This window comes from Mauremys mutica, chromosome 8 (genome assembly GCF_020497125.1).
Source record: "Mauremys mutica isolate MM-2020 ecotype Southern chromosome 8, ASM2049712v1, whole genome shotgun sequence".
Classification (NCBI taxonomy): Eukaryota; Metazoa; Chordata; order Testudines; family Geoemydidae; genus Mauremys; species Mauremys mutica.
Window position 1 is genome coordinate 33,814,575 of NC_059079.1, and position 22,545 is coordinate 33,837,119.

Genomic DNA, 22,545 nt, shown 5'->3' on the forward strand with positions numbered 1-22,545 from the left:
ATTCTCAGGGATGATCCCTTTTAGCCAAGTGCAAACAGCCCAGCATGAACGGGGTCTTTTTATTGTTCCCTTACAAAAATTCCCTTATTTCAACCAGGTGATCATGAATGATATCACTCTCCTGAGGCTAACACAGAAAGATATAGACTGAATGTTGCTTGAATGTGACCAAAATCCAGGACCATTCACTGCCATGCTTTGTGCTGCAATGAGTCCAAACTACTTGCTATTGGCTTGGCATGGTAAAAGTGTCCTACTGTGGAGGACAAAATAAGGCAACCCTCCCCAGAAACCTTCTGCAAAGGCTTTCAGAGTACCTCCAGGAGAGCTTCATGGAGATGTCCCTGGAGGATTCCCACTCCATCCCCAGACATGTTAACTAGGTATTTGGAGCAATCAAATTTTGAATTGCTCTGCTCCAGCTCTGGGCAAAAAACCTACTGGTCCACACTTCAGCTCCGGGCTCCACTCCAAAGCCTGGACGTTAGCAGACTTTTCCAGTAGCTGTACTGGTTGCAAATGCATCCCAATCCTTCAGGGCAAATCAAACATTAAACACAATTGCTTTTAAACCCTGTACTGTAGTTACAAATGTGCACTCACCAGAGGTGCCTTCTCCTGCTTCAGGGTCCAGGATCCTGCCTTGGGAGGGTATTGACTCCAGGGTGATGAAAAGGTCTTGGCTGCTGGGGAGAACAGATTCTCCTCCTCTTCATCCACAAAATTATCTTCCCTGTTGCATTAGACTCTCCCCCCCCTTGCAGGTGTACACGGACAGTGGTGGGGTAGTGGTAGGGTCCCCCCCTAGAATGCCATGCAGCTGATCAGAGAACGGGCATGTATGGGGCTCTGACCCACAGTGATCGTTTGACTCCTTTATCTTTTGGTAGGCTTGCCTGAGCTCCTTAACTTTCACGCGGCACTGCTGTGTCCCCTTATTGTAGCCTCTGTCCATCATGCCCTGTGTGATTTTGGCATATATATTAGCATTTCTTCTTTTTGATTGGAGTTCTGCCTGCACAGATTCTTCTTCTCCCCATACAGCAATCAGATCCAGTGTCTCCCTTTCGGTCCATGCTGGAGCTTGTTTGCGATTCTGAGGGGACTGCATTGGTCACCTGTGCCACACTGACAAACAGGAAATGAAATTCAAAGTTTCCTGGGGCTTTTCCTATGTACCTGGCTAATGCACTGGAGTTGAAAGTGCTGTCCAGAGCGGTCACATTGGACCACTCTGAGATAGCTCCCAGGGGCCAATACTGTCAAATTGCATCTGTACTAACCCAAACTTGATCCAGCAAGGTCAATTTTAGCGCTACTCCCCTCGCCAGGAAGCAGAACAGAAGTCAATTTTAAGAGCCCTTTAGGTCGACGGAATGGGGTTGGTTTTGTAGACACGTTGCTTATAAAAATTGACCTAATGCGGCTAAATTCGACCTAACCTCATAGTGTAGACCAGGCCTAAGGACAGATTCAGCACTCAACCCAAGGTTTAAGAATCTGGATGTGCCTTCCAAAATCTGAGAAGGACAAGGCATGGAGCATGTTTTCAGAGGTCTTAAAAGAGCAACACTCCGATGCCGAAACTACCACCAAAACCCAAACCACCAAAAAAGAAAAATCAATCTTCTGCTGGTGGCATCTGACTCAGATGATGAAAATGAACATGCATTGGTCCGCACTGTTTTGAATTGTTATCTAACAGAACCCGTCATCAGCATGGATGCATATCCTTTGGAATGGTGGTTGAAGCATGAAGGGACATATGAATCTTTAGCACATCTGACACGTAAATATCTTGTGACTGGCTACAACAGTGCCATGCAAACGTCTGTTCTCACTTTCAGGTGACATTGTAAACAAGAAGTGGGCAGCATTATCTCCTTTAAATGTAAACTAACTTGTTTGGCTGAAGTAGGACTGAGTGGACTTGTAGGCTCTAAAGTTTTACATTGTTTTATTTTTGAATGCAGGGGTTTTTTGTACATAATTCTAAATCTGTAAGTTCAACTTTCATGATAAAGAGATTGCATTACAGTACTTGAAATGCAGGAACTGAAAAAAATGGTTTTTTTACAGTGCAAATATTTGTAATAAAAATAAGTGATCCCTGTACACTGTATTATAATTGAAATCAACATATTTGAAAATGTAGAAAACATCTGAAAATATTTAAATAAGTGGTATTCTATTATTGTTTGACAGTGCAATTAATTGCAATTTAAAAAGAAAGAATTAATCGTGATTAATTTTTTAATCACTTCACAGCCCTAATCAAAATGCTTCAAATAAAATATTACTTCTTTAGAAAATTCACTGGAGACCTTAGTACTGTACCTCAAATTGCTCCTCTGAAGAGCTTCTCCCACTGCTCTTTACAATTTGGTTTTCCCTACATTAAGAATGGTAGATCCTGGAACACCTTAAAAAGATCTGATATTTGGGGTCCAGATAACATTTTAAAGGAAACAGATTCTCTATTGAAAACTTGTAGAGAAGAAGAATTCTTTGTTATTAAATTATACTCAGGGTGAAGTACTTCATCATTCCTAGATTTCTCAACATTCCTGGTACACTCCAAGTTTTTAATGTGCTTGCACCACTGCTTCATTGAATTAAGACTGAACATTAAAAAAAATGCATTCACATTAAAAGGCAAGATAATTCCCTGGCAGAGTTATTAGGTCAGAACTATACCGTAAATTCTGCAAAGCCAAGACAAGCTGGGACTGTCTGCAAATCCCAAGTCCTCAGGTAGAACTGGACAGATAATGGATAAAAGGAGTAGTTCAAATTATTCCATTTTCTGTGCAAACATTATCCAGGAACAAGTCAGTTTTCTCAAATGTACAAATTTTAAATTATTCATTGTATATATTCTGAAACTAAATCTTGGCCATAAATTTATTTGTGAGCAGCAAATTGTGACTATTTAATAATCAAAATTCAAGGTGTTTTAGTTATTGATATAGGTTAATCTAAATAGGGATCAGAAACATAACTGATAATTGTGTGTAACGTAACTTAAAAAAAAATCCAACTTTTATTTTCTGTGAATGTTCTCAAATGTATACTACCTGTTTCTCCAACTATTTCTAACAGTAAAGTAATTCTGCAATACTTTCCACAAACATAAGGACCCAGACACAGTCAAAATCAAAACATTTGTGGAAAGATTTTGCAGTATTCTCCTAGCTCCACACTCAGCAGCGAAACATACCCCCCAAGCAGTTTGCTACAAAATAATATAGTACAAAATGGTACAGAAGGTAGATCTAAAACCATATTTGCATGCACAGCAGGTAACATTGTACATTCTTGAAAGACCCTTAGAGAGATTCTATTTGCACTATACACAAGCAGAAGAGAATTAATGATATAAAATGTGGCTTTGGCAAACAAATCTGAACCATCCTGTTTTGTTGCTTTGTCTATAACTCTTAAGATTAGCATGCAATGACAGCCCAAAAACCTCAAAGTGGGAGGCTGCACTGGGTAGAGAGAGCACTTCTCTAGGGTATATTACAAGAAAAAAAAAAATCCAACATGTCCTTATACTTCACCCTATTGCTAAGGTCATTATAAAAAACAAGATTCTCTCTCAAAGTAACTAAGTCTTTTTTCATCTCATTTATCACCAATTAAATTAAGAATTTTAATCCTAGATTAAGACAAGGGAACTCTGACTATTATAAATACCTGCTTCCCCACACCATTCACTGGCTTTAATTAAAAAACCTGAACTATTAGATTTTAAACAGATTAAGATTTGCAATATTCACAGTACTTACAAATCAAAGATTATCAGTAACACCCCCCCCCCCAAAAAAAGAGATTTTCAGTAGAAATTCTTCAGCAGTAATAAAATATGCTGCTGCACATACATGTTTTTAAAGGAATTTGCTGTAGTAATTTATATTAAGTTTTGAATAGTATTGACAGCGCATAACTGCCTTTCATGAAGAAATGGGAACAGCATAAGAAAAAGTAATCCTGTAGAAGAATTGTAACAGATATGAAGAACTAGTGCCTTATCTTTAAATGTGCCATTACAATACAATTACTAAAATTGTTAGATCCATGATATGTTACACTATTTAGATTTACAGTTTAAAAGGTCACTTGGGAAAGAATGTGAGGTCTGAGGGATTTCACCATTGTGCCTAAAGATAATAAAAGGTTTGGGGAACAAATACATGTATTAATTAAGCAAATATCATTATATTAATGGTTGCCAATAGCCCTGCTGGTGAGAGATAAATTGAGGAAAAAGAATCCAACCATGCCGAAAATTGGTGCTTTATGTTCTAATTGTTCATATGCAAAAATAAGGCATAGAGCCACAGACAGAACAATCAGGAGAAAAGTTTTTTTGTTTTTTTTTTTTTAAACATGAGCACCATTCATTGTGTGCACTGAATGAGGCAGGAGTCCTAAGTCAAAAAAAATAGTTGATCATGTAATTAAAGACTGTATTATAATGTATATACACCAGGGGGCTAAATTAAGGTTGCACAGACAACCTTAATTCTGGCATTTCATAACTTCCGAGTGCTTGACTTTGCGACCTTAAAAATGTTCTTCTATTGTTGTGGTGTGTGTGTTTCATTTCTAAAGTTTAAAAAAAAAAAAAAAAAAAAGCGCAAACTGCACACAAAAACCATCTTGTGGCATCATACTGACACCCATATGGGTCACCACCAGGGTTGGAACTTTAAGATCCTTCACAAAGACCTCTGCCACTTAAGTTAAGGCAGCAATTCATAACAGTAATAGTGTCATCCTCTGTGGACCAATACTAGAAAAGGATGGGGCACTGTCAGTGGATTTCCAGATATTTGCTATCAACAGAGGAATGATGAGACTCAGGAATCTGGATTCCATTCCAGACTCTGGAGGGGAACATTCTCTAGTGGGCATAGCCTCTTCTGTCCCTTCCCCCTAAAACTTTATCCTTTCTGCCCTATCCCTGTCCACTTCTGGCTCCTCATCCCAAACCTCTCATCAGGGCCGGCTCCAGGAACCAGCTCAGCAAGCAGGTGCTTGGGGCGGCCAACGGAGAGGGGTGGCACGTCCCTCACTCCCTCCCTGAGATAAGGACCTGCCGCCGAATAATGAGGCTGAGGCAGTAGTGCTGCAGATTGCAGCTTTTTTTTTTTTTGGCGCGCTGCTTGGGGCGGCAAAAAAACCCTGGAGCCAGCCCTGCCTCTCATCTAGCTCCTCAAGCTTCTCCACCCCCATCCTTCTCTCCAGACACCCCTACAGTTTAAAACCCATTCTCCTTGCCCAGCCATTTCTAGTTCCCCCTACCTCCTTGTTCCTAGTCTCTTTGCTCAGCCAGTCCCAGTTTCATCCTTTCCTGGCACCTTATCCAATCTGCCTGTCCCCTGTTGCCCCCCCCCCGGCTCTCAGTCCTCCACTCCTCATCCGAGTTCAGTCTTTCCCTCCAACCAATGGCTCCTAGTCCCATTCCCCTACCCACCACTTCCCCACACCAGCTCCCAATCCTAGTCTTCTTGCCCAGCCAGTCCTAGTCTCCTTCACTACTAATTCCCAATTTCCCCCATCTTTCCCCCACCCCTCTCAGCTTCTAGTCCTCCCCACAACTCCCAGAGCTCTTTGTCCAGATCAACTCCCATTGCCACCCCCTGGTCTGGTTCTTGTCCCCTCTGCATTTGTATCAGACAGCTTCCTCCTCCAGATAGTCTTGGTGTCAGCAGGAAGGGACTGAGAGAACAGGAGACTCTCTCCCTCCTCTCAGTTCAGATGCTTGGTCCCAGACCATGGCAACCCAGACCTGCAGCTGAATGGAAAAAAAATTTGCTGAGCTCCTAGCTTGAGCATGTAGATAGAGATTTTAGCTGCAGAGATCTAGCAAGTCTCTAGGAGCACGTGCAAACTGCAGTTTTTCAAATTAGGAAAAAATAATGTAATATATTAGGGGACCTATTTTTCAATGTTCTTTAGTAATGATATGCACTATGGACTGAATATTGCCTCTCATTTATGCCAAGAACAAAAAAGTCAAACTCGAGAGAGGAAAATGCAGAGTGGAAGCATCAAATCCCAGTCTCAGTTCCCCTACAACCTGAAGAGGTCACATTCACACATCTTGAAATAGTTCCAGCTGTGGAGGGGTTCTTAGCACAAGATATAGGGGGTCAACATTACACATTTTACCTAATTACCCCAATTCCTTATGCATCTTTACCAGCTTTGGGCTGGATCCTGCAACTTTTTGGCAGGAAGTGGAGAGCCCAACACAAGTTCAGTTGTGTAGTCACTCTCAGCACAGAATACAGGTGCAAAATAATGTTGCTGTTGTAGCACTACTCTCTACAAGACAAAAGTGGAGAACAGACATTAAAAAAAAATCATAGAATTTCAACAAACTTGGAGGGAAGGGTACTAACTACTGAATCAGCAACAACATTTTCTACAGCAACTAGGTTTTTCCTTGAAGGACTTCCATTCAGATGTTGATCAGGTCTTTCCCTGCTTAGCCTAAGCCCTGGTCGACACTACAGACTTATGTCAGTAACTACATCACCATACCCCCAAGTTATATCGCCCTAATTCCCAGCATAGACAGTGCTATATTGACAAGAGGACTTCTCCCACAGACGTAGCTACCACTTCTCAGGGAGGTGGAGTACCTATGCCGATAGGAGAAGCTCTCTCATCAACATAAGTAGTGCCTTCAAGAAGTGGTACCGCTGCCCTGCTACAGTGCTGTAAGTGTAGACAAACCCTGAGAGTTTGAACAAAATTACAGCTCAAGGATGGCTACAAGCATACCCAGGAGATTTAAACATTCAGTCATAACCACAAAAGGTAGACCTACCCTCAGTCTAGGTGGGCATCTGACTGGTCCAAAAATAATTGCCAATTGACTGGATTCTGGGACTTCCAAAGACCTCTGACTTCAGCCAGCCCCGGCTGGGAGCTGCAGGGTCAGTCCCCTGCCGCCGCCAATAGGCAGACCTCCTGCAGGTCCTGGCCATCACAGGTGGCACCCCCGCAGCTCATGGGTGGAACTTCTGGAGTTCAGAGCTGCCAGCAGAAGGGGATCCTGGAGCTCCCAGCCCACCCACAGCTTCCCAGGCTCCTCATTTTATCATGGATATTTTTAGTAAAAGTCATAGACAGGTCACCATCTTCCATTAATTTTTCATTATTGCCCGTGACCTGCCCACAACTTTTACTAAAAATATCTGACAAAATATTAGCCTTAATTATGGTTCATGGCTGCAAGTTTAGGCTGGAGATGAATCTGGGCAAATGCGGTGGCCAGGCTGTTCTGGCACTTGCTGACCATAATGCCTAGAAGACGTGCAACCATTTGGTGTGGGTTCTCCTTGTGCTTCTGCTAGCAGTCTTGCTCGCACATAGCACATTACGGGCAACTTACTCTGCCACCATGCATTCCTCCCTCTCCAGCATCATCTTGGCTGCAGTCTGGAATTGCTGTTCCTGCTCCAGCATCTCCCTTTGAAGCTCAAAGAGCAGGTCAGACTTTCTGCCAAAGTCCCTATGCATCTCCATCAAAAGGTCCTCCTGTGTCCTCTACCTTCTGCTTCTATGGTTCTAGACTCTGATGCTGATATTCAGTGGCCTTTTGGGTGGGTGGCTGGATTGCACCTATGCAGATAGGCTTTAAAGCAAAGAAACGATCTGGAGGATGGTGTGGACTGCACCCTTAGCAAGTTTGCAGATGACACTAAACTGGGAGGAGTGGTTGATACACTGGAGGGTAGGGATAGGATACAGAGGGACCTAGACAAATTAGAGGGTTGGGCCAAAAGAAATGATGAGGTTCAACAAGGACAAGTGCAGAGTCCTGCACTTAGGACGGAAGAATCCCATGCACTGCTACAGACTAGGGAGCGAATGGCTGGGCAGCAGTTCTGCAGAAAAGGACCTAGGGGTTACGGTGGACGAAAAGCTGAATATGAGTCAACAGTGTGCCCTTGTTGCCAAGAAGGCTAATGGCATTTTGGGTTGTATAAGTAGGGGCATTTCCAGCAGATCGAGGGATGTGATCATTCCCCTCTACTCAGCACTGGTGAGGCCTCATTTGGAGTACTGTGTCCAGTTTTGGGCCCCACACTACAAGAAGGATGTGGATAAATTGGAGAGAGTCCAGCGGAGGGCAACAAAAATGATTAGGGGGCTGGAACACATGACTTACGAGGAGAGGCTGAGGGAACTGGGATTGTTTAGCCTGCAGAAGAGAAGAATGAGGGGGGATTTGATAGCTGCTTTCAACTACCTGAAAGGGGGTTCCAAAGAGGATGGATCTAGACTGTTCTCAGTGGTAGAAGATGACAGAACAAGGAGTAATGGTCTCAACTTGCAGAGGGGGAGGTTTAGGTTGGACATTACGAAAAACTTTTTCACTAGTAGGGTGGTGAAGAACTGGAATGGGTTACCTAGGGAGGTAGTGGAATCTCCTTCCTTAGAAGTTTTTAAGGTCAGGCTTGACAAAGCCCTGGCTGGGATGATTTAGTTGGGTTTGGTCCTGCTTTGAGCAGGGGGTTGGACTAGATGACCTCCTGAGGTCCCTTCCAACCCTGAGATTCTATGAACAGTGCATAGCTTTACTGTGTAGGGTAAAAAAGGAAGAGAATCTCCCCTTTATCTAAGTGAAACTCTTCACTTTGCAGCTGCTAAATTCCAGAGTTCCTGAAATGTCAGTTGGTATGTCCACATTCCTTGCTGTGCTGAGTGGACATTATTGGATGCCAGGTTCTGCGGTGGAAAGGAGATCATGGTTTCCTATGCCCAGCAAGAAACGCGGAGGCAGCATTACCTAAAACCTACCCTCTGGATGCCAGGGATGGTGAAGGTAATGGTTGTTCCCATACCCCAAAGGGAAGCTACAGATGGCATCTCTTAAAGGCCACCCTCCACCACATAACATCCCCTTGTATAGATTGGTTCTACAAAGGTAATAACAGGTCCCTTATGTCATATCCCCCCTAACCATAACAATGGTCAATCAAGTCCTTACCTGGCTGAAGTAATGCTGTTTCAGCATCTCCTCCCAGAGTCTTAGTCAAGGATGGAGTGACTGTGGCCCCTAGCATTGGTTCTGCCTCGCCCAAGAACTCTGACCAGCAACAGGCCCAGCTCTGGGTCCTCCTCAGGATCCTCCATGGTCAGTCACTCATGAACTTCAAGAGGCCTTTGAGTTGCCTAGGTATAGAGCTGCATGCTGGAAATCACCCAGTCAAATTGTAGTAAAGTGAGCTTGCCAGGGTTTCACTTAGTCATTTCCCAGCAGTAGATTGTCTTCAGTGATTTAATAGCTGAGGTAGAAGAAATGCTACAGGTGCAAAGGGCCACATAGAAGACAGGGTCCAAGTATCAAACTGAGTATTAATACAGGGTGGAAATAGTGTCCAATCAAGATGCGAGGGGGGACAGACAACAATTAACCTGGGTGGGAGTTTCAGGAAAGCATGGGGGGGACCTCCCGATACTTGAATGGACTGGACTGTAAACAGAGTCCTGACTGTATTACTACGCAAACTTCAGCTGCACTCAAGCTTCAACCCATCCACCCCAACGGGCCACCGGCACCTACCTCAAGCTTAATGCACCACTTGACTTTAGCTAGAGATGTTTGTGTGCAGACCTGAGTCAGGTAAGGGACAACATTGAAAGTATTCCTCAAAACAACAAGCTCCTTGTTTTGTTTTAAATTAGAACTCAGCAATATTTACCTAAGTCAACTAGGTATCTACACACAATTGAAATGTAATGTGTACTGATGTCAATAAACTAATCAGCTGAGTAACTGCTCACCAGTGTAAAGCTATCTATACACTGTGAGCTCCTTCAGGGTACAGTCCAGGGCAATTCTATTCAGTACCTGGGATCTGGGTTCTACAGAATACACAATAGCAATAATACTATATCAGTAGTAAATATCAGCCTAAGGCTGGATTTCAGTTACTCCCTTTAAACTCTATTGCCCAGGTTGGCCAGAAAAAAAAAAATCCAACTTATTTCTAAGTGCCACCACCTCCAAACACACACATACCGCAACACGAAAAGCCCGGTTAGTAGGAGCTGTTCAGCATGCACTTTGGACTTAACTCCACTCTCACTTTAGTTTTGCAGTTCATCTTTAACTTAGTCCTTTACTTTAGACATATTTTTCATTTTAGGAAGACTGATTTTAACAGACTGAATGTCCTCCAAGGCAGGGCATTTGTATGAAAGAGCTGTTCACGCAACTCTGGGATCAATATGGCTTGCAAACTTTGTTTTGGACAAGCAACTTTAGGCAGGATGGCAGAGTAATTTACAGCAATTAAACAAAAGAGGTGAAGGATTCTCTTGGGAAGGACTGCAGTTGCAGAGCAGCAAGTCTGCAAATAACAGGACGCTGGGGGCAGTGTTTGGCTTGAAAGAAAGGTACTCTGTTGTTCTACTGCAGGAAGACTCTTTTTCCTTGGATTTTTTTTTAAAGAGTGAATCTTTTGCTGCTTTGCAACTAGTTTAGTTACCATGCTCTTGATGTAATCTTCAATAATACCTACAGGAAAAAGTGGCTAAGAATGATTTCATCAGATCCTTAGAACCTAAGGCAATCCTAAAAACTGCCTTCTTGCAGCCGGTTACAGGTTTCTTCCCTGCAAAACTCCCCTCGACAAAGAAGTTATAATTCAGAAGCACGATATAGATTTATGGACAATTCTTGTAAAGCATATTTAACATGCTTTCCTCAGTTTTTTCCCCCCCACACAAAATTGTGGAAGTAAGATTGGCACAACTGACCAGAAATTACAGCAAGTGAAAGCTAATGCAAATAGTGTGAAGAAAACCTCTTTGCCTTACTTTTCTAAATAAAACTTATCCTGGTAAACAGCTACAGGATTTTCTCTTTTGTTTTGTTTGCTTAAAGGTTTTAACATAATGGCTGATCAACTGTAGAACAGAAACAGAACTAAGCCAGAACATAATTTTAGAAAATCTGGTAGTGACCGAGGGAAAAAGAAGAATGTAGGTTTTATGGAAAGTTTGTTTTAATATATTCACTGTGTAGATGATTATTCATACAGATATTGCCATATGCCCATATGAAATCTATTATAGGAAACTATGAACAATCATTACATGATTAGGACTCTGGGAGGGCAAGAATTTTGAGATGAGCCAGAAAGAAAATAATTCAGAGCCAGTAAATACTGTTTCTTTCTTCCACCGTACATTCTCACATGAGCCAGGGAACACAGGCATGAAGGAAGAAGCTTGACATACCTAAAAAGGCATAGACACAGTTGAACATCTTGCCATCACTTTTACATTCTACAAAAATGTGTGCTGCATGGTAATTATACTGTCATCCCCTGGGATGCAGATCTGGTAAAACCACTTCTGGCAAAATTCAAAGCTGGATGTATTCCAGAGGAGCGGGAGGAGGGATAAGCTCAGTGGTTTGAGCATTAGCCTGCTAAACCCAGGGTTTTGAGTTCAATCCTGGAGGGGGCCCATTTAGGGATCAGGGCAAAAATCTGTCTGGTGATTGGTCCTGCTTTGAGCAGGGGGTTGGACTAAATGACCTCCTGAGGTCCCTTCCAACCCTGATATTCTATGACATGGGTAATAGCAAACTGAAAGATATCAGTAAGAATTATTAGCCAGTTTTTCTGTAACTACTTTATATTCTTCTGCTATAAGAAGGTTTTAAGTAACATTTGGTTAATTCTACCAAAAAAGTGTTTTACCACTGTACTATATAATCATGTTTAAATAAACTACATAGAACACAGTTCCCAGTTCTGTACTGCAGGTTCCAGATAATGTTTATTATGCTTCCAGTTCGTTAATATTGTCACTTGACCACATTATGAATTTCCTTTTGTTATCTGCTCATTTCTATTTTAAAGGCTTTATAAAGACACAGTATGTTTCAGCCAGGTTGGTGTGAACACAACATTTGGGGTTTGTGAATAATGGAGAACTTCAGTTGACAAGGCATTGTTGGTGTCACTAGGCATGACTCTAGGTAACTCAGGAGGGTGGAAAACCATAAGTGTCAATAAAGCCTTCCTACAGTAGGCCTAAATGAACTAAAGTCACTCCATGTCTGACCAGAGCGCTTCCATGTTTATGTTTGAACTTTAATCGACCTAACAAGCCAGTAACCGAGAATGGAATGTATAGCAGCTAGTTATCAGTGCAACACTGATACCAGGAGGCAATAATAAGGCCTGCTTGCACCTGGCTAAGAGGAGGGGGGGAGGGCAGAATAACAAATCAGAGGGAGTAAAACAAAATAACCGGTCAAGAAAAAGTCACTAACGAGATGATTTGTTTGTTGCCAAGTATGACTTAACTGCTTAATGTAATTGCTACTTGCATGATGTATTTGCTATAGAAAAATAGACGGGAGGGGGAAGAAGGGGGGGTAAGGGGGAGGAGTGTGGGGGGTAATGGGAATGCTTAGCTGAAATCATGTATAAGAAGGGAAAAACGGCTTGTATCGGTGTGCAGGATTTGAGATTGCTATGTCTCCCTTGCACCTTATTTGGGCTCAAATAAACTTTGTCTGCTTCTCCACCTTGGTGTGTTTATTGGAGCGAAGCACACCGGGCAACGAACCACTGTTGCTGCCTCGAGCATTCTGTGCCGGCAACAGCATGGATGCATTCACATTTTCTCTAAAAGTGGTGAACATACACATTATGATGATGAATGTCTTGAACTATTTATATTTTAAATAATCACCAATTTGAGGAACAAGTGAGCAATGGACATTGTACTATAGTAAAAGATAAGATAGAAAAAACAGGATTTCTCTCATAAGTAAAGAAGATGGAAAATAAATCAAGGATTAAAAACTGAGGGAAATCAGATGACAGTAATTTTCTGCTACCAGTGACTTTTCTGATTGCTTGCACTTGAGATCTTTAAAGACAACATGCAAAATTTTGCCTCACAATATTATTTAAGCCAGTAGGACTGCACATGTTATGACTGAAAAATTCAGCACAGTATCTCTTGGTAGCTCATAAATTTCCAGTCATGAAAAGCTCTTCGACACTACTGTTGCTATACATGAACCTACTAGTTTGTCAATCTCTTCAGCCTCACAATACAGTTATTCTAGTTACAAGATTTGCAGGTAAACTGGCTGCTCTTAGGAACAACCTAGATCAGCATTCCCCCAAAACTTTTAAAAGCTAAGCCCCCTTCCCTTCAAAATAAAGGGAATCAGACACACCCAGGTGTGTTTGATGAGCAGTGAAATAGTTAGTGTTAACATTTAAATTTTTACTGAGTTAGCATCCATTGAAATGAACGGGGGTACTTCACACTTCAGAGCCATTGTTTCAGACTTCCTTCACACTCAGGCAGACATTGCTTCATCAGATATTTGACCTGTGTGTAACACACAGGTCAAGTATCAGAGAGGTAGCCATGTTAGTCTGGATCTGTAAAAGCAGCAAAGAGTCCTGTGGCACCTTATAGACTAACAGACGTATTGGAGCATGAGCTTTCATGGGTGAATATCCACTTCGTCGGATGCATGGTCAAGTTTTTCTTTACAACCATAACAAGTAGAGACTTGGTTTCTTTAAAAAGGGTAAGAGACTTGGAATCTGAGGCTCTAAAAAAAACAGAGATCTGTCAGTGCCATTCTGGCTAGTTATTTGTGCCTCCCCAGGGGAAATATACCCACACTTCGGGATATACTGCTTTTGACTGTTAGTAAGGAGGATTTAATTAAAAAGCAGCGAGACAGATTCTCTTCTGAAGCCATGTTCCAAAAAGGGGAGCATCAAACAAGACAGTTCTGGGTCCCAGATTCTGAGGGCTAGTCTGTACTGTCACAAACACCAGTGTAAATTATTGCAGCCCAGGGCTGCTCTATATTCCCTAAAAGAATAAATGCTAGTGGAGAAACACTATAGAGAAAACACTTGATTCTCCCAGTACCTATGCCAGGCAGGTGCGGCAAGTTGTATGGGCCCGTGGTGAACTGGGCTCCAGCAAATTCACAGCCCGGGTGGCCTGGCTCCACCAGTGTTCAGGGCCCCGATCTCTCCCCCAGCCCCACCTGCTGCCCCCGCACACCTCCCCTGGAGCGTCCCCAGCCCCGCCTGCCCCCTCCCCACCAAGCATCCCTGCTTGCCCTGGGCAGCAGGTGGCTGCCCCCTGCAGCTCCGTGCTGTGCTTTCTCACCGGCCACGGCTGGCTAGAAGGGAGCGGTACTGAGGGCAGCCTGAGGCGGCTGCTGCGCCTGCAGAGGGAGAAGGGGAGGAGGTACATGGCAGCACCCCCCAGGCAGGCGACTTCAAGTCAACTCCAAGGGGGGGGGGCTTATCCTGACAGGACCTCCTGAGCAGCAGCCGGGGGGCAGGGGGGCGCTTGGGTGAGTGTCAGAGAGGGCCCCCCTTCCCCTCCAAAGCTCGCTGCTGCTGGCAGAGAGAGGGCTGGGGGGGGAGTGCCCCTCTCTGGTCCCCAGCCCCAGGGCAGCTTGCCTGCTGCACCCCAAACTCCTCATCCCTGGCCCAGCCCCATGCCTGCACCACACCCTCTGTCCCAGTCTAGAGCCTGCACCCAACCCCACTCCCAGAGCTCACACCCAGCACCCCAAACCTCCTCCCACACCCCAAACCCATCCCAGCCCAGAGCTCGTACCCAAACTCCCTCCAAGCCTGCACCTCTCCTGCACCCAAACTCCCTCCCACACCCCAACCCCCTGCCGCAGCCCAGAGACTACACCCAGCACCCAAACTCCATCTCAGAGCCTGCACTCCAAACCCCCTCCCACACCCAAACTCCCTCCCAGAGCTTTAGGTGGGAGTGGGGAGAGGACTTGGACCCATTCTGGGCACTACCAAAAATTATACAAACCTACCGCCCCGATGCCAGGGTTGGGAGGGGCCTTCTGATGACTTTACAGCAGCCGAGAGATCAAACCACTCCATCCTCCTTGGCCAGGGTATTATCAATCAGCCAACTATAGCCAGATTTCAGCCCCTTTGTACAGCCTGAGGCGCACAACATGGCCAGATAAGAGTAGAAAATTTGGCCTAATGTCTATCTGGTTTACACATTAAACAAGAGTAAAGTGTTTAGATTTGCATCCTCATTTTTAACCAACCTTTGGAGGCCCAAACTTCCTACAGGAGTGAGATGTTAATCAATTCTTAAAAAAAAAAAAGGTGGTACAAGAACCAATAAAGCTGGGAACCACTGAACTAGGCAATAACTTTCTCTCTTTACAGTAATATTCCCTTTCTGTCCTGCACTACTGTGTAGTATTGCTATATGTTGCTTACAGTCTTCCAATCTCCATCCCAGACATAACTACATTTCAATAATGGGTTAAACGAACCCTTTATATAAAGTCTGGTTAGCTCTTTGGGATCTTTAGAAGGAAGAGCTATATAATCTGGGGCCACCACCACATAACAACAAGTAAAGCCAACATATTGACAGCCTCCTGCCAATTCTACACATGCATCAAGTGGCAGAAGGCACATATCACAACATAGCAAAATAAATTCACACTCAAAGGCCATCTCATTAACCTTCTCAAAACAGAGCCATAAAACAGCCTTTTAGAGGCATCAGTCCAAAGTCACAATGGCTACTACTTTTCCTTCTGGCCCCCCAATAGATATAATAGGAAACTAAAAGGAAAAATAATTGTTCCAGGGATCCCAATGAGAAGTTCTATCAACATTCTGACTCATGTTTTCTGTATATTTCAAAATTGTCTCTCTGCAAAAAGTGGTTTCAAAAGCCAAGTTTTCCCATCCCAAGCCCAGTGAGGGGTGATTGGAGGTAAAATGGTGAGATTTGATGGTGGTTAGATTGAGTTATATTAGGGTAGAGAAGGCAACTAGTTTGGAGGGTCCTAGCTAGGAAGCCTGTACAAGTGTCTCATTTAATTTTTAAATGTATTTTACAGCACATATTTTAACAGATAAAAGTTCTTTATAAGCAGGTAAACTAAATAAAATGGGAAGGGTTATCCTTAAACTATTTAAACGCAAATGTTATTGACAATATTGCATACCAAACAACAGCATCATTACAGAAGTCAATACTATCCCCTCCACTCCAAATACCCCCATAAAGGTGTAGTGTGACATTATTGACATAATCTGTAACTAGAATAGATGACTATTGCAACCACTGTTATATATTTGCAGCAAGTATTGTAAAAAAGGTTGTCATGTAAGGGGTCTCTGGAGAGGTTATGGTTTGCTGGTTATGATTATGCTGTCTATATGGGTGTATCATTTTTTGTAGTTGAACTTATGAATATTGGTTCTATACTGTCTGTATTTCAAACTTATGCTATGCTTCTGGGTGACACCCCAGACAAGTTGGTGTCAACTCTGCCTAGCCTGCTTGATGGCCCATTAAGGACCATAAGCTATACAACTGACCCATTGAGAGAAGGCAGACACACCTTGTGACTCAACAAGGGACATGCCTATGGATAGAACTCTGAGGTTTTTCCATGCCATGTGATTTACAGCTTGTCTTTGGGACAAAGAAAGCAGAGATCACATGGCAAGAGACTAAAAAGCTGCTGCAGCTCCTCCATCTTGTCTTCAATCCTGCTTCTTACCTCTGGAGGGACTTTGCTACAAACGGAAGCTCTACACAAAGGACTGATCACCCATCCCAGCTGGGGATGTACTCCAGAGACTGAACCTGAAGCTTATTCCATCATTGCTATAAGCTTGAACCAAGAACTTTGCCATTACCATAAGTAATTGATTCCATTTAACCAATTCTAGCTTTCATCTATATCTTTTTCCTTTTATGAATAAACCTTTAGACTCTAAAGGACTGGCAACAGCGTGATTTGTGGGCAAGATCTGATTTGTATATTGACCTGGGTCTGAGGCTTGGTCCTTTGGGATCAGGAGACCCTTTTTTCCTTTTACGGGGGCATTGGTTTTTATAACCATTTGTCCCCATAACAAGTGGCACTGGTGGTGACACTGGGAAACTGGAGTGTCTAAGGGAATTGCTTGTGTGACTTGTGGTTAGCCAGTGGGGTAAAACCAAAGTCCTCTCTGTCTGGCTGGTTTGCTTTAGAGGTGGAAAAACCCCAGCCTTGGGCTGTAACCACCCTGCTTTAAGCAATTTGTTCTGAACTGGCACTCTCAATTGGGCCTCACCAAAACCAGCATTGTTACACCCCTCCACTCTGAATACCCCCGATAAAGTTCTAGAGAAAGGCAATTCAAATGACTAGAGATCTGAAAATACTTTAGTACAAAGAGATGAAGAAGATAAACCTAGTAATCCTAAACTAAGAATGAGGAAAGAGGTGACGTAGTAATTGAATAATAGTACAGAGAAGATTAAACAAGTGCCCTATTTACCCTCTCTCAAAACAGAAAAAGCAATGGACATCCACTGAAATGAAAATGCAAATATGAAGCAGATAAAAGGAATTTCCTCCCCATATGCCTGAAGACATTCCTAGCCTAAGCTCATAGTTAGTCTGTGGATTTCAATATGAGACGCCATATCACGAAGTATTCTTAAGGCAAAGAGCATTTTTTACCAGAAGATCTTGAGTTACTTTACAAAGATTGTTATTATTACCCTAATATTACAGATGGGGGAAAGTGTATGCACAGACAATTTATGTAATACATATTCATAGCATACATTTATACTGCCTACACTACATACGGAGGTACACACACAAGGACATGCATGTGCACACAGGCAGGGTGAAGCATCTGTTGTATATACAAGATACAGTTCTTCCCAACAACAAAATACAGATCCCTTTCAAATGGTTTGCTTTTAGGGCAGATGTGTCAAAAATGAACCATCTTGCTGCCCATATAAAGAATTACATTTAGTCTAAACGGTTATTGAATCCTGTCATTTTCTTCTCAATAGAATGGATGTCTGTAGAGTTAAAAAAAAAAAAACCAAAAAAAAAAAACCATGAATACAGCGGTGACACAAAGCCACTGGTAATATGACGGGTGCAGCTAGCCATTTGAACAGCAGTTTGGAACTTGTTACACACATTAGTCCACATGCCAGCCTCTTTCTCTGGTTTCTGATAATCCCTGTAAACATAACATAAGACTGGCCGTACTGGGTCAGACCAAAGGTCCATCTAGCCCAGTATCCTGTCTGCTGACAGTGGCCAATGCCAGGTGCCCCAGAGGGAGTGAACCTAACAGGTAATGATCAATTGATCTCTCTCCTGCCATCCATCTTCACCCTCTGACAGACAGAGTCTAGGGACACCATTCCATACCCATCCTGGCTACTAGCCATTAATGGACTTAACCTCCATGAATTTATCCAGTTCTCTTTTAAACCTTGTTATAGTCCTAGCCTTCACAACCTCCTCAGGCAAGAAGATCTACAGGTTGATGTAGTAAGAGGAGGCCCTAAGATATAAACCTTGGTATCAGAGGCCTGGTATGAGGCCTAAACTAAAGTAATGGTCAAGGCTTTGCTAACATAAAGCAAAGTTAAGCTGTGAGCCAGAGGCAGGCCCTGCTCACAGAAGCTGGCAAGGAAAGGGCTGATGTTGCATAAACATATATTCACCTAGTGTAGTAAAGTATAAACACGGTACCAGAACACACTATGCTGGAACATTCCACAAACAACAAGGAACAGGCCGACTCATCCCAATGACAAGGCCAAAAGGGTAATATGATGGATAGAGTTGTTTTGATCGAACCAACATGTACAAGGTGAGAGGCGGCACCTTACTATGTAGAGGGGTTGTACCTTACTACATAGAAGGGTTGCACCTCAATATGTCAGGAGTGATGTGTAACTTGTTTGCACCTGTGTATAAGAATGCATCCCTGGGGCAGTGTCTTGGTCCGGCCGAGGGGGCAGTGGAAAGTCCCGCCACTGACTGAGCCAAGTCCATTGCCAAGAGGCACTTTCTCGTAGTATGCCTGGTAGACTAAGTAATCTACAGGGAACTATCATTGTGTCCATACGGCAATAAACCTGGTGCCTTTGTACCTTACTGGACTCTGTGGTCATTGGGGGTTCTCTTGGGTCTGCTGTGTCAGCGATCTGCGTAGAGCTGGGGCAGCACACAGAGGGAACACACGCACACAGCCGATTGATATCAACATTGATCAGAGCAGAGCACCACACCGGTAGCATCTGACAACAGTTGAGTGTGTGCTGTGTGAAGAACTTAATTTTATTTGTTTTAAACCTGCTGCCCATTAATTTCATTTGGTGGCCTCTAGTTCTTATATTAAGGGAACAAGTAAATAACTTTTCCTTATTTACTTTTGCCACATCACTCATGATTTTATAGACCTCTATCATATCCCTCCTTCATCTCCTCTTTTCCAAGCTGAAAAGTCCTAGCCTCTTTAATCCCTCCTCATATGAGCCCGGTTCCAAACCCCTAAATCATTTTAATTGCCCTTCTCTGAACCTTTCATGTCAGAGATGACTTTACACACTACATGATCATCAACACTGCAATACTAAAGAGAGTTGGTTAAGGTGGGTGATAAGAGTAGATGAGAGACCTAGGACAGTGTGTTAGGAGGCCTGATGAAGAACCAGTGAGCCCAGCCATCAACATACACTATCCTCAACAGTCAATACAGAGAGAGAGCGCGCGCGCATGGTGTGGCATTATGCACCTGCATTAACCCGTGACAGGCACATGACACTAGTGCTGATACTTCAGCTTAGGGGCTGGCGTTTTACATCTTAGGAATGAAGTCTGGCTACAAGGTCCAGTGCCCCTGCCAGTCTCACAGCCCCGGGGTGTCTAACCTGCCAAGCGGCCGAGGCTGCTCCGCACCCCGCTCCTGGAAGCTGCCCAAGCCCCGCGGCAGCTGGAGCGCGCACAGCTGAGGGCAGCGGGCTGCTGCCGGCCCGCGCCGCCTGACACGCGGGGGTAGCTGCGCCCACGCCAGGCCGGGGAATGCCCGCACCTCTGTGCCGCGCACAGGCAAGAGGGGCCGCGACGGCAGCGCCCCTGCACGGCGGGCAGAGGAGAGCCGGGCCGGGCCGGACCCACCAGAGCTTCGGGGGGCTTGGCACGTCCCTCCCCCCAGGCTCGGTCGAGGTGCCCGCCCCGTACAGCGCCCCCGGCCCCGACCCAGCGCCGGGGGGCGGCCGGCTGCCGGCCTACCTGAGCGTAGTAGCGTTTCCTGAGCCAGGCCCCCGGGAAGAGCCTCCTCGCCATGGCAATGGCACATCCCCGCAGCGGGCTGCGCTCAGAGGCGAGGCGGAGCGGAGCGGAGGCAGCGCTTCCCCGCCCGCCCGGCCGTCCAGCCCCCTCCGCTCGCACCGCGGCGCCGGGAGAACGGGCTGGGGCGGGGGCCGCTGCGACCCGCAGCGCAGGAGAAGCAGGTAGCGGCTCCGTCCTCGCTGCCCCTCGGCGCTGACGGCGGCAGCAGCAGCGCGGAGTCTTAAAGGGCGGCCGGCCACTGTCTCTGCCGACACAGACCGCCCGCGCCGCCTCCTCGGCTTAAAGGGGAAGTTGGCCGCCCGAGCGCTAAGGGGCCGGGCTTGCTCCCCCGCCCCCCCCCCCACCAGCCTAGTGCCGAGCACCCTCCCAGTGCGTGGGGCAGCGACTGCAATAGTGGGTAGGACACCCCCTCAGTCAGGAGCCCAGACCCACGCCCCCTCTCCCCCGCAGGCCCTGGGCCAATGCCGTGGAGCTAGGGTGCCCCTCTCCGTAGTTCTAGGCCTTTGGGGGGGAGTAGCACCCAGATCTGGAGTTAAGATGCTGGGCACTGGGCACCGTCCCAGTGTGGTTAATTTTACCCTAATCTCTCCTTTCCCTTCCCTCCACCCACGTGGTCAGACAGCAGCAGCAGGTCTAGTCCCATCTAGTGCTGGTCAAATAAGGAAGGAAGTTATTACTAATATGTCAGATTGGTCAAAGATATTCACAAACTAATATCCCAGTAGTACACAGGCGTTTGAATAATGAAAATCTTTATTGAATAGTTGATGGGGAAGAACTGAAATACATTATTCATGCCGATTATTCTACCAACTCTATTCCTGTCTGCCTCGCTATGGGATTTCTAATACATCTGTCCCAGTAGTACCTAGGCAGTCATGTTCAAATTTTCTGCTGCACTGCAAACTGGGCCTTGGCCTCACCATCCATAAATTCTGAGTATCTTGCAGGCCAGCTCTGGCAATAGCTCTCTAGTGGGTCACCTCCCACATTCAGTATAACTACAGCACCCTCATGTAGGGTTACTAACTTGGTAATATTTAAAAACCAGACACTCTAGCAGAAGTGCTAGAACCTCCCCTGCCCCATCTCTTCCCCCCCACACTCCTGCCCTGCTCCCATCCCCTCTTCTTCCCCTCTGCCCCAAGTTCCTCACTGCTTTTCCTCCTCCCACCCAGCTCAGGAGGGACTTATCTGCAGAGCTGGGGCTGGGAGCTGCAGCCGCCTGATGAAGACAGGAGGCGGCTCTGGCTGGGGCTGGAGTGGGTGATGACCCGGCACCTCCCCTGCTCACTGTAACTGGACTTAGGGTGTCTGGTCAGTAGATGTGACTGGACACTGTCAGGTCCCCTTTTCAACCAGACTTTCCGGTCAAAAACCAGACATCTGGCCACCTTACTCTCATGGCCAAGGTGGAGTCCACTCTACAGGGCAGCTCTGGCCAAGAAAAGGCACATGCAGGAACACAGTAGAGAATCTCCCTTCCACCCCAGGAGCACCTGTTCCTAACCCCACTGACTAAATACATACACACAGTGGATTAGTACAATGACTACAGGCAAAGGAAATATTTATTGACAGTGGGATGAATGGAGGAAAATAGAGGGAAGAGAGAGGGGGAGCAGTAAAGCAGGGTTACATCCAACACAAGGACCCACGGGCCCAAAGTTTATCCTTTTATATGAGGGTGACACTGAGCAATGCATCTAGATTCAGACCTCAGGAATCCTTGGCAGACTTCCAGTCCAGCAGTGATTCTTGGGTGCTCCTGATTGTCTTTGGCACCAGTAAACTTTCCCCAACAAACCCCATTCTCTGCACACCCACACAGTGCAACAACCTCACTTAACTAGCTACAACCTCCCTCCTTAGTTCCCAGTGCAAAGTCACAAGCCCCAGTACTCACAAACCCATATAGTTCTGGGTGATGGCAATACTGGGTCTGGCTTCAGTTTGTCCTCAGGTGTTTCCTTCCCGGCACAGCGCTCCTCCTGCCTCCCATCCTGGGATGTTCCTGGCTGGCACTCTGTGCTTCCTGGCATTTTGGCTGGTTCTCGGCCGCTTTGCTATGTAAAGGCCACACTCACACCTGTCACTGCCACTCTCTCTCCCTCCCTCTCTCTCTCAACCCCCTCCCCACTGGAACAACCAGCACCTCCTCTGCTTTAAGAAGAGGTTTTAAAGGGGACATGCTCTCTAAACCCCAAGGGGTTACCACTCTCCCCACTCCCCCCAAAAATAGTCTTTGCTGTCCCCAGCAAGGTGGGATCCACAGCCTAGAATTGCCCAACAGGAGACTCAGAGCCCCCATTGGTCAAGAGCATCCCCAGTGTCCAACC

At 45.2% G+C, this 22,545-nt stretch overlaps 1 protein-coding gene across 2 annotated transcripts in view; it reads right to left on the bottom strand.

The window, feature by feature from the left end:
* The window catches only part of DIPK1A (divergent protein kinase domain 1A), a 42,910-nt gene extending 22,674 nt beyond the window's left edge, over positions 1-20,236 (bottom strand). The window contains exon 1 of one of the 2 annotated variants that reach the window (XM_045028599.1): positions 20,147-20,236. In XM_045028599.1, coding sequence (XP_044884534.1) covers positions 20,147-20,200 — 54 coding nt within the window. In that variant the 5' untranslated portion in view covers positions 20,201-20,236. The remainder of the gene's footprint in view (positions 1-20,146) is intronic. The other variant, XM_045028600.1, reaches the window with a different exon arrangement.
* Positions 20,237-22,545: the final 2,309 nt, after the last annotated feature.